The following is a 15,266-nucleotide window of genomic DNA, read 5'->3' as shown; positions in this document are numbered from 1 at the left end:
TAACCTGTGACAAGATGAATAGCGATCCTTTATGAATAGCGGCCCTTATAAATAGCGAGCAAACTATAGACAATTTACCTCGCTATTCATAAGGACCGCCACTCATAAGGACCACTATTCAAAAGGACCACTATCCATAAGGACCACTATTCATAAGGACCACTATCCATAAGGACCACTATTCATAAGGACCACTATTCATAAGGACAATGATTCATAAGGACCACTATCCATAAGGACCACTATTCATAAGGACCACTATTCATAAGGACAATGATTCATAAGGACCACTATCCATAAGGACCACTATTCATAAGGACCACTATTCATAAGGACGACTATTCATAAGGACCACTATTCATAAGGACCACTATCCATAAGGTGTGACCAAATGAATAGTTGTCCTTAATAAATAGCGGCTCTTATGAAGAGCGAGCAGACCCCTCCAGGATACCTCCTTACACAGTTTTCCATAACATACAATCCCATTTACCTAGTTTGAGGTCAAGATTACTTTTAACTATTGAGAGCCTGGACTTCTTCTTTAGAGCGCTTGTTATCGGCCGCAACCACAAAGTCCGACTGGAGCTCCTCCTCGCTGAGTTGGTCCAAGGAGAGATCATTACAGGGAGTGCTTAGACCAGATCCTAGTCCATCGTCTTGTGTGATTCCTAGGGCCCGGTCCTGGTCCTCGACAGCCATGAATAGAAGGTTGTTCTCGTCTAGTCCCTCGATGAGACTCAGGCTAGAGATGCGACCATCAGCTGTGGAGATAAAAAAAGAAGACAGTGATTGAATAATGAATATACAGAGGCTTTCAATGGGCCTAAGGAGGAGTATAAGAAAACTAATTTTCTTCTTAAAAAATTAGATTAAAACTGGACTGATGAAGGCTTTAAAGCGGGACTGCACTACTTGTAGCTACTTGCACCCTCTATATAGCAAACAATGCCTAAGCGGTACCTGTTGGTCCTCCATGATCCCCTTTTTCTTATATTAATTGAGAGCTGATTTGATGATAACCACCCGTCAGTGACCATGTAGGGAGGTCTAATCCCTCCTGGCCAAACTAGCGCAGATAGGCTTTAAGGTGTATTTTTATCTTTTATTTGTTTATTTACATACAAATTCTACCAAATTTCCTCCAGTCCTAAAGCAAGTACTCCAGAGGACAATAACAATCATCTCACAGACAACTACATTGACCACCATTCCCAGAAAACCATCTGTCCTCGGACAACTACACCCTAGAACAACTACACCCCAGGACAACTATCCCTTAGGCTGACAACAATTATCTCACAGACAACTATATGTTACCCCACCCCTTTCCAGGCTACCCCGGGGAAAATCATCCCCTGGAAAATATCTGTCTCAGAATCCCTAGGTAGTTTTCAAAGGGGTAATTGGGGCAAGTTTTCAACAAACACTAAATATAAGTTAGTAGTGCATGAAGTAGCATACCTGTAATTCTGCCATCATTAGAGGCTAGTTCCCAATTGAGTTGTTCCAAGGCTTCATGGTCCTCTTCCTCTCTCCTCCTCGCAGACCCTTCATCATCGTACCCCGTCATGTCATCGCCATCGACCTCGATACGACTGCTGCTCCTAGGGGCCATACTGGATGCACTGGATGATGCAGAGTGGTCTCCTGTACCTGATTTCCTGAGACCACTTGGTGCCATCCTTGATCCTTTGGCCTTTTCTGCCTGACTGAGTTTCCAGTGCAGTGTGTTATCGACTTCCGAAGCTCCTGCCTTTCCTGGAGCCACTCCTGCAGACCCTGCCTTTCCTGGAGCCACTCCTGCAGACCTGCGAGGCGTCCGTTCAGGAACGCCGCTTCGTGGCTTGCTGGACATTGCCCGAGGAGTCGTGCCAGTTGGGGCAGATCGGTTGCTTGTGGTCCCCGAAGATGAGGTCCCTGTAGCCATGGGAAGAGAGGACCGCTTTCTACCGGACATGCTGGGTGACTTGGTGTCTCTGGATTGTTTTGGAGGTGACGGGGAGAGAACTGTGGCAGGCTGATCAGGATGGTTGGACATACTGCTGTCTGGTCTCCATGTCGATGGACCTGCCAATCACAGAAAGTTGCAAAATTTGGTCAAACACACGAGCATGATATTTCCTATGGCATTGAATCATGATTGATATGAAATAATGGCAAGTAAATGGTACATGTACATTGTGGAAATCATCTTGTCTGCATCATGTCTAAAATGCTTGGTACATAATCAAATCTAAATAAAGATCTTTTTCACCCTGTGCAACTTTAAATTTAAGAACAAGCTAAGCAGCTATTAATTTGAACAAGGCATGGTGGAAAATACAAACAAAGTGAGCATTTATCACAGTAATGGCAATGGGAACCTCACCTTTGTAGGAACAATCTGGTAGTACATTTGTAGGGGTGTTGGTTCTCTCTGGCTCCACTTTCTTTCTGCCGGCGTCCTTCTTGTCCTTCATATCCACACCACCCATGAAGAAAGACCCCAGTCCCTCCTGGTAGCCCTGCTGATGCTGCACGCCAGGGCGCATCCTTCCGATCTCCTGGAGTTCCTTGGAAGGCAACGTGGTGATTCCTGCAGAAGGTGGCCTTTCCACTGCTGATTGCCTTCCTTGAGAATCCTCCTGTCCTTTCTTCTTCCCACCTCCAGCAGAAGATTGCCGTCCCGATGCAGACTGTCTCCCTTGCACAGCACTCTCCGTTCTGTTCTTCTGGCTTGTGCTGTCCCGTTGACTGCCTGATGCTGCAACCGCTGATCTACCAGAGCCGATCTTTGAGCTGGGTCTGGCTTGAGCCGACTGCTTTTCTCTGCCCACGCTTGGCTTAGGTGCTGTCCCATTCCTGGACGGAGTCTGTTTCTCATGGTCTTTCCTGGCTGCAGACTTGGCAGAACTCCCGGAAACCCTCTGATCAATCTTTGCGGACGATCCCTTCCCTGAAGGCATCACCCTGGTTGCACTTGTGTTGGACTTCACATCTTTTGACTTCATGCTTGAATCTGCGAGCTTGATTCCAGACTGATTGCTATCTGGTGTCATGACCATGACATGAGGAGACGGAGCGTTGATGACAGAATCCCATTCTTGAACACTATAAACAGACTGGACTTCAAGATCTTTTTCAACAGTGGCATCCTGATGGTACAAAGAAAAATAAAAACAAAAGAATATAAATGAGAAGAATACAGACAATTTTGTCATATTATAGTCAAAAGTCTAAATCTTGTATATCATATATAATTATATATTATTTCACTTTTTATCATTCTCTTTCCTCCCAATACCAGTAATCAATCATAAGAGATACATGTATATAATCATGTATTCTGTTACAATCGGTTATCGCGAGATGGCACGTACCTCATCTGTGATTTCCAAGATGGTAAGATTGCTTTGGGGTCGTTCCATTTCCTCTCGGGGTGATTCTTTGGCGAAGATGTTTGCGTAACGCTGGCGTTCCTCTTCAATCTCCAATTCCTCCTCTATATGCATGAGGAGAACATACAAAACATAAGGAAACTTTGATTGGTTTGTTTATTTTACCTGACTGCTAAGAAAGCATGTGTACCGGTATGCATATACATAAGCAACCAAGGGACAGATGCCTTTAAGTCCTCTTTGAGGGACTTGGTAATGAGGAGTAATGCCTTACCTAAGGGCACTGGGTGCATCAACTCGGTTTTGAATCCGGAACCTCCGGAACTGCTCTACCACAGAGCCATCGCACTTCAATGACTCAAGATGCAAAATCAATCTTTTGTTTTAAACACACAAACCGAACGAACAACATATTCATTAGGCCTATCCCAAGTGCATTATGTTTACTTTGATTTGATATAATACTTGTTGACTTGCTCAGGCATGTAATTGGTTCGCAAAGCTTACTTATATTATGCCAATAGTTATCAAGTGATCATTCCTAAATCTCTTTAGTTCATCTATCCAAATTTGTTTGAAATCCTTGAAATTATTATCAAATTGTCACAGTTTAAAGGTAATACAAATTTGGTTCAAATGAACATATTGGAAGCATATGCGGTCCTACAATATTCAGCGATCTTTGTCGCGGTTGAAATAGAGTCTAAAGTTATACAATTGTAAATAATAAACTCTTTATGTTGTATAGCTGCCTCTCAGGTCAAGATATTAATTAAGCTATAAAACAATGTTTATTGACTAAAATCATGACCGACTAGCCATTCCCGTTTGGAAATTATATACCATCGCTAAATGTTCTGAAATTTTCATGGTTGCGGCTACCATTACACGTCCGTAGGCGCTATTTGAAATTTATCAAAATTTACTGGGAGCACCGGTAAATTTTTATATTCAATTTTTCTCAAAAGCAGAAGTGTTTTGAGGGCTAAATTTTCTAGTGATTCTAATACATCCACAGGGGCATCCAAATATATCAAAGTTGTGAAGAATCACTATCCACCCGATATCCAAAATTTCCCAAAACTTTGTATTACCGGTGCCTTTAAAAAAATATAGTTTTACCTCAAATTCATCTCATGTCAGAATAGTAACTTGACAAAAGGCTACACAAAACTCCCACAGAAGTTCCCTAAGTAAGTCATAATTCCTCAGGTTACCCCGGTAGTTTCAAATTGCCTCACCTGAGCGGTCATAGTGCCCATTGGTCAAATCACTCTGGCTGATTCTGGAATCGGTCTCCCTAGGTAGGTAATGATTTGCCAGCTGACTGGGGGTAGGGCTCAAGGCAGTAGGCAGCTCTGTGCGTCTGTGTTTCTTGAGCAGGAGCCTATCAGCGTAGCTCAGGGATGGGTTCTCCTGGAAGTTGATCTCCACTGGTACCTTGTCGGCGTCGAGAGCTGCTGCCGATCCGCTGCCCATGTCATGCACTGAGATAAGGTAGATAGTGAGAAAACAGATTATTAGCAAGCTGTTGATATGTATGGTTTCTCATAGCAATTTGAGAGAGACGGTTGTGACACCTGTATTCAGAGGTCAGAGGTTAATGACTGACCAATCTGCTGCACTTTATGGTGATGTAACTATCTCTGGTAAGTGGTATAAGAGCTCTGGTAGATGACAATCAAATACTTTAATATCACTGTGAGAAAAAGTGCACTTGTACAACAACAAATCCTCAAAAAGCCCCCGCAAACAGGAAAGTTTTTTTTTAAACACTACTATAAATTCTTGGGACATAGGCGACTAGGTATTGTGGCGTGCGCCTGTAATCCAGCTAACAGTGGAATTTACAAACTGATTCAGCCGAGGACACAGGTTTGAAACTGAGTCACGTCTTTTGGATGGTGACGTGTAAAGGTCAATCCCCAGACGTAAATAATCATATCTGATTGATACACGTCTGTAAAAACCCAATACACACACACACACACACACTTTAGTATACTGTTTTTATTCAAATGTGAACTGGTCTTTACATTGCAATGAAAAGGTTAATTCACAAAACTGGGTGTGTTTACATACCATCTTTCTTGGCACCCTGGCCACCTACGCCATTTTGCTGACCCCCTTTCTTAACTTGTCTCCATTCAGCCAGTGCAGCAGCAAAGGAAGCAGCGCTCTCTTCTTCACTATACTCTCCTTCGAAGGCCGAGATACCAGGCTTGGGAGAAGGATTCTGGATGTTAAAAAAACACAATAATAATGAAGGTAAACCTTTAAAAGCAAGTTTTCACTCGCCCTGGTGTTTTCTTTTAAATCGTTCATCTTGAAAAAAAAAAATTTGTAAATATTAAAGACCTGTTTTCAGTTCCATGCTGAAACACTAACTTTCAACGTCCAAACTCTTATTCAAGATTTATTCAAATTTGATAATCAGTACATAAAAATTCTACTCGTTTACATGCAATATATAAAGATACGTATGAGCAAACTTTTTCTTTTGAGTAAATAGATATTCATGATTTAGTTTAGAACACAGTAAATGGGAGAGGATGTCTGGTGAAACATCACAGAGTTGCGAAAATGATCGATTCTAAAAACAAGAATTATTAACTCTCTTTTGTCTCATTATTGGATTTTGCTCAAACTTTCACTAATCTGTTTCTCTCATGACTCTTCCTCTATTATTAAAATCCAACTAATATAAGGGTGAAATTTCCCTTAAATGATAACGGCTGATAATATATAAAGGCTGCCGGAGCTATTAAAAGCTAGGGTAATTATTTTCAAAAATCTTTGAAAGCGTGTAGGGACTTTATATCATGATGTGTTACATGCTTTACAAGAATGGGTTATTATTATTATAACTGACCTTTGGTGGTGTGGTCTTTGCCATGATGACTCTGCCTGGCTGATTGGAATGACTGTCTACTCCAGAGCTTGTCTTAGGAGCGGATGGTTTGCTGGCTCCAGGATGGGAAACTGAACTGGCTTCCATACTACAGAGGAAACGGAGGAGGAAGAGGAGGAACAATAATGAACATAATTCAATATATTGAATGGCAAGTAATAAAGATACTATGTCCCTTTTGCAGCCAACCTCAAATTCTGTAGAACTTTGCAGGAATTACGAATATGTCATGTATGTCCTATCTGTGAAATTTAAACATAATTAGCAGTGTCCTCATATCCAAATTATGCAAGGAAACCTGTTTACTTGCTAGACTTCACTGTCAGTACTGAGTGACTGACTGGCTTTTTTCTTCTTTGGTAATAAAATATATAACATGAGCTGCAAAGGATTTGTTGATATCAATAACCCACTACTTGTAATGGCCAAAATTAAACTGATTGAATCTTTGCGCAGCATAAAACGTACGACCATGCGGTACAATGGTCTGAAAATCAAGAATATTACTTATTGGCTCTTTAGCTCTTAAGTCGATTGACAACTAATAGTCGTTATTTTCCCACTTAAAGACATTTTCAAGCCCCCTTTTTTTAAGGGTAGTTCTAAATAAGAATTATCTTTCAAATGCCATTGGAATTTAACCTTTTCATTGTTTGGCCTGCAAATGGGACATAGTACCTTTAAAGCAACCCCATAAATAATGCAATATTAATATGCAACAATACTGATCAATAAAGCTGCTTTCATAAAAAATTACAGAACAGAAAGCCCAATACATTAAGGGTTGAAACTACTTGTAAGCAAGTTTCAAAGAGGTTGTCGTTTTAATAGAGCACTAAGAGGCAGTTCACTCTTGTCTTTCTGTTTCAAGTGTGTTTGAAATGTAATTAGCTACAAATTACATTTTTGAAAACATATATGACTACAGGTTGATATTTCTTTGTATAGCTTTCTGACTGTAACAAATCTGACTCATTTCATTTTTTAATAGTGACGCTTTCCTCCAGATTGCATTTTAATTTTTAGAAATTTACTTGCAAAATTATCATTGTCCTCCAAAACTGCACATTTAAAGTGACATAATACTTTTCTCGGATACTTGATAACTCACCTATTATGTGGCGAATTCTCTTTGCTGCCGCTCTGGTATGGGATGGAACGGTGCTGACGTAGCGCCCCCTTGAGGTGAAACTTCGCAAAGCATCCTGCGCAGTAATTCTCTCCACATTCCATGCAGGTCTGCACAAAAAGGTAAAGAGAGCAGAAATATAAAGTCAATTCACATCCACAATGTATGAGAAAAGAGAGGTTACTGTATCAACATCTGATATAATAAGAAGGAGATGAATTATTAAAGTTGTCATCACTGAAATACAAATTGAATTTGAAATACAAAACACTGTGATGTATTTTGCAAGTCCTCTCCAATTTGCTCTGTACGGAAATTACATCAACTTTGATGTTCTTAGTTATTGATGATGTTTTCATGTTTCATTGTTTCATGAAGGGGTTGTATAGAAACATATTTGTAATTATTATATTTAGGGTGCACGTATGATTGAAAAATTTCTTCAGGGAAAATCTAATTTTTTAATATTTTTTTTAGTACAGAGCACAGGATGCTGAAGACGAGAGGACTTGGAAAAAGGCAATAAGAGAAATGAAACATCCAATCCCACAGAAAAACTGACAATAAACAATGATGATGGTGATGGTGGAGGTGGTGGTCATGATGATGATGATGATGATGATGATGATAATGATATTGATGATGATGATGATGATTGTGATGGTGATGATGATGACGACGACGACAACGGCGACGATGATTATGATGACTTACCAATGCTACTGCTCTCTCCTCACACTGGCCACAAGGTGGTCCAGAAAATGACTTCCTGACTGAGTTTGGGGCTGGAGGATACTTCTTTGGAACTCTCTTAGGTAACTCTGTTTATAGGGAGTGATTGACAAAGAAGTGTTTTTTTTTAAATATACGTACAATATCAACAATCATCAATCATTAAATAATATTTTATTAATGCAATCAAAATATGTTTGTACAAATCATTTTACATGAAAAGCAGCTTAACTGGATTATTCATGTTCACATGCTATGTCGGCATAATAAATAATATTTATTTAAAAAAAGGAGAAGAACATGTTAAAAACAACCAGGAATTAAAGTTGGAAGGTCGATAGAATTGCATGTTATTTGGTAAGAGTAATGTATAAGGTCTAGGAATATAATTGCAAGAAAAAGAGAGTTGAACACATTAGAAGGAATAGCATTGACTTTGGTTTCTAATTGACAATTGGAGTGCAAAAAAGAAAGAACAAAATCTCTAATTATCAACATACTACATTCTGCTAAATTAGAGAAGAAGGGTTACACCTGTACTTATTTTGAAAAAGACTAGATTTAAAAAAGAATTTAACTATAAAAAGAATTAGTATGGTCTTTCTTACCACAGGGAAGCTTCATATTAAAGTATGAAAACTATTCTTCCAGAGGACTCTCCAAGTACGTTATTAAATAAGAAAAGGAACACATTCATATTGGATCTCTAATATTAAACAAGTAAATGTCTTACCAATTGGGGTATCCTTTAGTACTTTTATTTTTCTGATCTGAAATTGAAACACAAGCATAAACATATAAACAACTAGACATATAATACTTGTTTGGAACAAGTATAGGTGGGCTGGTAAACTAAAATTTGAAAACAAAATAGAGCAAAAATAAGCGAGAAACTGCTTTAAAATTCTTAATAACAATATCATGTAGATTCATTACGTCAACGAAATTCACCTTCTATAGTCATAACACGCAAATTGTGAAATTTCTGACATGAGGCCTTTAATCGCAATTTTCACTCTGATGACATTATCAAAATGAAAAATGGTGTTGACTGAGCTTGTAGAGAATTGACTCAGCTACATCATATCGAAATTTGGAAGAAAATCGATCAATATTTACAGAGATACAATCAATGTTACATAAATATGCTGACGTCATTATATGCAGATTCGTATTTTGAGTTCCAAGGCCATTATGATAATGTCACGATACACTTAATGGCCAAATGAGACATGGAATCATATTTCCGACTCATACTCTATTTAAAAATGAAAAAACATTGAAGGTCACGGTTCATTCCAAAGAGCTATAATGGATTTTGTATAGGCATGTTTTTGCCCTTATATGCTATGTAATAAAAGAGCTCGCGCGCAAAGACATTTATCTTGAATTGACGCTCATCTTGTTATTAATGGTCATAAGGAGATAAACATGGTATCAAATTCCTCGAAAAATGAAAAATATCATGAAAGAAAAAAAAATGGCGATTCTATGTTGTGTAATGGTGTTACGCGCGAAAACGCGCGCGCATGCTCGTACGCGCGATTTTTTATAAAATGCTTAAAATGACCTGAAACGTATGCAAAATTAATTTGAGACGATTTTGAGCATTTAAAATTTTTGCGCGCGCACTGACGCGCGGACGTACGCGCACGCGCGCGTTTTTTGACCGGAAATTGACCGGACTGATATTGACCTTGATCATGATAAAAATGAATGAGAAATAACCTTTGGTTATGAAGATATGATCAAGAGTTTATTTTCAGATAATTTCACAAAATGGCGCCTAGATGACGTCATCAGTCAAGGTCAAGGTTTAAAACCTTACCTTGCTTTGTTCATATGCCTATACATATGTGTGCTAAATTTCAAATTATTTGATTGAACCATTTCAAAGTTATCTTGTTAACAAAAAAGTGGTTCAAAATAAAAAAAAATAAAAATAAATAAATAATAATAATAAAGGCAATTTTAACAAAATTATAAGGTGGTCTGTATTAGATACAGCCCACCTGATAATAATAATCTGGATTTTTACATTACGCTTAAAGGGATCGTTTAGCAATGTTAAATCTGAGATACATGGTCCTACATGTTACCAGTGTCTGTGATATGGTGTAATATTGAAGCCCTAAAAAAAATTGCGCTTCAAAATGATCAATAAATGCCTCAAAAAAGAAAAATCTTTGAGTGACCGGTTTTACCATACTCGTTTTCCCCAATAGACTGTAGTGTTATGAAAGCGAACGGTTTTCAAAATTTGTAATTCCAATCATAATATCTTGATAATCAGACAGGCGATCGGCTTGTAAAAGTCATGGAGTTCCTGACTGACCTAAAGGTTTATAATTATCATTGCAGCATGAGCTAAATCAAGGATTATTTCTAAAGGATCTAAGACAAAGTTACCGGAGCCCTTTAATACAAAATACTCTCTCTGAGGCGTAACAGATATAAATATGGTAATGAATTGACACAGTATTCATTCAAACACTTATTCATTTCTTCTCTTTCTTGTGATGAGCAAATTTACACCATTTTATAGATATCCTGGACTACATGTGGCCGAAAATTTCCAATGAATTGACTGAAAGTTAAAAGAAATCATTTAAAGTGACCAGATATTCATATGGCATTCGAGTCAGGTAGAAGGTTATGATTGCCACAAACAAAACTTCCAAAAACTATCTGTGTTATTTTTATGATTATGAGGCTTGAAAAACCTAAATATGTCATCAAAAAATATGACAGATTGTCCTTCAGTATACCTTGTTTTCTCCTGGTTTGGTAGGTTTTGCTGGACTCTTCTTTTTCGTCACATCAATGCCTGGTGGTGCAGTCTTTGCCGATGACCAGATTCCCCCTGATCCAGCACTTCCTTGCCTCCTGTATAAGAAAACAATCGTGATCTGATTAATATCTTACCATATTGAGAAGTAAATGAGACTCTGAAATAAAATTATCGGTAGCAGTCTTCATTTCCAAATTTCCCCGGAAGGCTCTTAATTGGATACTGTCTTCATCATTATTGTTTCTGTTTACCATATTGAATGGCACTTAGTTTAAATGTTAATTTATATACAAATCTACATACATTAAACAAAAAATGCAAACCCAAGCCAAAAATCTGCAAGGTGTTTTCATTCATTCTGGCACCCTAGCAAAAATTGTAAAACAAACTTCTTTTCATCCTTTCAGAAAGTATTACAGTGCTTCACACTGCTAGTTCCAATGCTTGCAAACTCAAACATATTGTAGGCTTTCTATCTATGATGAATTAGTTGGCAGTCTACAGAGTTTTCAAAATGTATGAAACAAAATAATTTGTTTGTTTAAGACTCATAGACACTTTAATAGCTGGGGAAAAAAATGATTGGACCTCTACATAAGAAGGTTGTCTCAACCAAAATAATGATGATGTAATGTTTGTATCATAGAACATGAAGGAATACTATTTCAACCTTCTCAATTCAAACTCACTCTCTTTCTTGTTTCTCTCTGTTCATAACGACCTTCAGCTCTCTCAGACGTTCTTCCATTCTGCGACTGTCGATCTCAAGCTGTCTGGTCACACTTTTTGAAGCATTTAATCCCCTGTATTGAAAATACAATTTTACAAGATTACCGTATGCAAGCTTCACAAATATAATAACACAAAATTGATGATAAAAGTTGTAGTAGCAGTAGTAATAAAATTAGTAATAATAAAAAAAATAACAGAAATAATCAAAAAAATATTAAATAATAACAACAGTAATAACAACAAGAACAACAACTATAACAATATCACTACCAACAACAGCAATAAGAAATGTCCATCTTCTTACTGAATAAAAAGTATGAGCGCTCTTCATAGTTATAAAATACATTAAAAAAACAAAATCAAAGGTGTCAACTGAATGACCACCTGGCTCACATAGTAATGGTGACATAACAAACAATTATCAAGAAAATTAAGAGTAGCATTAAAATTTGCTCTTTTAAAAATGAAGAACATTTTAACAATATTATATATAACATTTTAGGGGAACCATTTTCATAACATTCCATAAGAAACAAAAGAACAAGTTTAACTTGGGCAACATCTCACAAAACCGTCATAAGTACAAGATCACCGACATCCCATTGAAATATGTGTATTAAGTTTAACACGCGTTTCAATGGGATGTCAGTGAACTTTTACTTATGGAGGTGTTATGAAACGATGCATGCCCTGGCTATTTTTCATTTTATTGGTTGACAAAAAAAAAGACATGTAAATGCATGTTTCAAAGGTTATTTGGGAAAAAATAACACTCTTATTTTCATACCTCAGTTTAACCGACACGGGCTCCTTGGCCGATGTGTTGAATGGTCTAGAAGCCATAGCTGCATTTAGAATCTGAAATAAAACAATTCAGTGAGTAATTATTACAAAAATATAGCTGACTAACAAGTTAGGTACAATGAAACTTGGCCAGTTATCACTTGGCGAATGTGCGAGATAAGATCATGCAGTAGGTCTATCGAAAACCACTCACATGTGTCTATGGATATGCACTAAACAGTGGTAGATCTAAGTGGTGTTTGACAATTTTGAGAATCGGGGGCATCTTAAATTTTTTATCAAACACAAAGTATACCAATGCTGCTACGAGTAGTTTAAATGGTGTGGTTAAGATTTAGACCAAAAGCTTCAGTCTTTGAAAGAGTCTGATACTGACTGGCTCCACTGATTACCTCCATACAAAAGGTTGACAATGTCAGTTTTTATTAGAGAATTCAACATGCCACTTTACCAGACAGTATTTTTCTGTTTAGGTCAGAGTTAGGCAACACCAGTTAAACTTAAAGTGAAAAGGACAAAAGAATTAAATGCATTACTAATGATGAGTAAACGATTGTATTACGCGCCCCCCTTGCTGTTGCAGAGAATAGGTAAACCCAGGACTAGAACGATATTCAATGCCAAACAAAAACAATGAACTGGAAAAGAAATCAAGACAGGAATTATTTTGACTTGTAATTAATAATTTGGAAAGTTTAAGGTGCAGATAGTCTTAGAACTGTAGAAGATTGAAGAGCACCACCTATATCTCAACAACAACAATAACAACAGACCTCAAGCATTACTTATAGGAGTGGCAGAGTTGAATTACTCAGTCAGAATCATCCCAGTGGCAGTGCCAGTAGGCCAGTCTCGGACACGTCAGAATATCATCACAGTCACACAACCGAAACTCTGGTTTGTTTACACCCATAATTCCATGTAATTTGAACACTAGACTAGTACATGGTTTATAATTTCAATGAAAATCGAAATCATACACACATTCATTTAAATCACCGACAATCTATATCTAACTTAAGTAATGACATTGGGTGGTATTCCGGTAGCGCGTACTAAGTTAGCGCATACTTAGTTAGTTCATACTTTTATGGAGTGCCTGTTGCAAACTAATTTACCCTGTACAGATTATTTTAATCCTTCAATGAAAAGTGTCCAAAAAATTAATTTTGCAAATGCAATGAAATGGGATGAAAAAGATATTAGATCTATGAGTATGAAGTGAATTTCAACAAAGTCTTTGGTAGATTATCTTTATCATGAATATTAAAGGAGGAAGGTGAAACATAGCATTCCATAGAAGTGTGAACTAAAATTCTTGTTTAGTCTGGACTTAGTCCCGGCTTAACTTATGAGAATACCACCCATTAGGTCTAGATTAGATGGTTACTCAATCATCAATGACGAAACTTGGAAAACATAACACACTTTTTAGTATATGGGACCAGAGCAGCAATTATAGCCGACGCCGGAGCGCGGAGGTCTCGTTAAAAAAATCCACTTGTCACTTGATCACTCGTAGAATTAAGAATTCTTCAAATTTCAATCTAATAAATATATTTACCTCTTCCAATGCTTGAAATTCAAGTACTTCTGCAGCTATAAAATGCTTTAAATTTCAAATCTATTGATCACGATGAATTTTATCGTTTACATTGACAACGGCCTGGGAAAGAATTCAAAATGGCGCTAATAGAAACATTTTCAGACCCTAAGTACTTTGAAGAAAAAAATATTCGTGAAATAATTTGGTCGTTTGATTATACATTCAATGGTAAAATAAAAATAAAACGATTTCAATCTTTACCTCTTATTTAATTGTGTACTTTAGGCAATTCAGAGACAATGCCTAGCAGGCCAACTTTACTCTTGGTCTGAATTACAGACTAGAACCAATAGATCAAAACACCAACCAAATCATTTTCACGGTTCACCTCTTCCGTGCAAAGTTCTTGACGACAGATCAAGGCCCCTTGGGCTGTGGGCTTTGATTTTACCTTGTATCATGCTCGATCATCATTATCAATCTATCACTGGCATTTTAATCTGTGTCACTCTTCTCATCATCACCACCATCATCATCATTACTCCCATCACATCCTCATTTTAAAATTTTGTTTTAAATAGTTTTTTATGAATATTTACGCCGATCACATCATCACAATTAAGTTCACAACGAGTGCCATTTTTACCACCATCCTTATCATATCACCATCATGCCACCATCATCACATCATATCACCGATGGTCATCGATTGATGACTAGTTGTTTACACTATAAGCATCATCAATATCTCAAGGAAAATACATGAAAATAAAAACAATATGTTGAGACCATGGAAAGAAGTACAGACATGAAGACAAAATATATGCAAAAGAAACAGATTGAAAATAGAAATGGAGCAGTTGTGGAAGAAAAGTAATAAACTAGAAATGTTGAATGTCTAAAAGCAGTTTATATTTCATTATTTCATACATTTGTTCTTGATTATGATCACTTTCATAAATGAAGAATATATATACATATATAGGTATCTAGAAGTACATATGATCGTGAGGGCAGTGCAAAATTAAATGAACCAATCGGCTACATAATCAAGTCGACATTTAGCACCGCAGCTAGTGCACTGCAATTTTTTGCAAATGACTAAAATATCAACTTCAGTGCTCCACAAAATTGCTTCTTTAAGAAAAGAGCTAACTTTGCCTGAATTAATTGTCTTACACTACCTTGGTTTTCTAGCTATGCCAGGAATTAGGCAGAGAGAATTAGGAGGGGGTAAAACT

At 37.3% G+C, this 15,266-nt stretch overlaps 1 protein-coding gene across 2 annotated transcripts; it reads right to left on the bottom strand.

The window, feature by feature from the left end:
* Positions 1–312: 312 nt before the first annotated feature.
* Positions 313–14,176, bottom strand: LOC100892912 (zinc finger B-box domain-containing protein 1). Of its 2 annotated transcripts, XM_030981855.1 has the most exons (15): positions 14,044–14,176; positions 12,463–12,533; positions 11,633–11,746; positions 10,921–11,038; positions 8,886–8,922; positions 8,135–8,241; positions 7,403–7,530; positions 6,253–6,379; positions 5,463–5,616; positions 4,622–4,867; positions 3,363–3,484; positions 2,372–3,137; positions 1,787–2,070; positions 1,465–1,756; positions 313–764 (listed from the first exon to the last, which is right to left on the bottom strand). In XM_030981855.1, exons 2-15 carry the CDS (start codon positions 12,516–12,518, stop codon positions 517–519), a joined length of 2,799 nt encoding a protein of 932 aa, XP_030837715.1. In that variant the 5' UTR covers positions 12,519–12,533; positions 14,044–14,176; the 3' UTR covers positions 313–516. The 2 variants fall into 2 exon arrangements, with proteins under 2 accessions (XP_030837715.1, XP_030837714.1); XM_030981854.1 differs by having other exon boundaries at positions 1,465–2,070.
* Between the last annotated feature and the right edge of the window lie 1,090 nt (positions 14,177–15,266).

The sequence above is a fragment of the Strongylocentrotus purpuratus genome, unplaced genomic scaffold (genome assembly GCF_000002235.5).
Source record: "Strongylocentrotus purpuratus isolate Spur 01 unplaced genomic scaffold, Spur_5.0 spur5_scaffold_12, whole genome shotgun sequence".
Classification (NCBI taxonomy): Eukaryota; Metazoa; Echinodermata; class Echinoidea; order Camarodonta; family Strongylocentrotidae; genus Strongylocentrotus; species Strongylocentrotus purpuratus.
The sequence above is the reverse complement of the archived record's forward strand: the minus strand, read 5'-3'. Positions and strand labels throughout refer to the sequence as shown.

Coding starts and splice junctions, on each gene's coding strand:
- LOC100892912 (XM_030981854.1), bottom strand. CDS start 12,518: ATGGCTTCTAGACCATTCAACACATCGGCCAAGGAGCCCGTGTCGGTT. Junction 8,923..10,920: donor CCAAACCAGGAGAAAACAAG/GTATACTGAAGG, acceptor TTTCAATTTCAG/ATCAGAAAAATAAAAGTACT. Junction 765..1,464: donor TAATGATGGCAGAATTACAG/GTATGCTACTTC, acceptor TTATCTCCACAG/CTGATGGTCGCATCTCTAGC.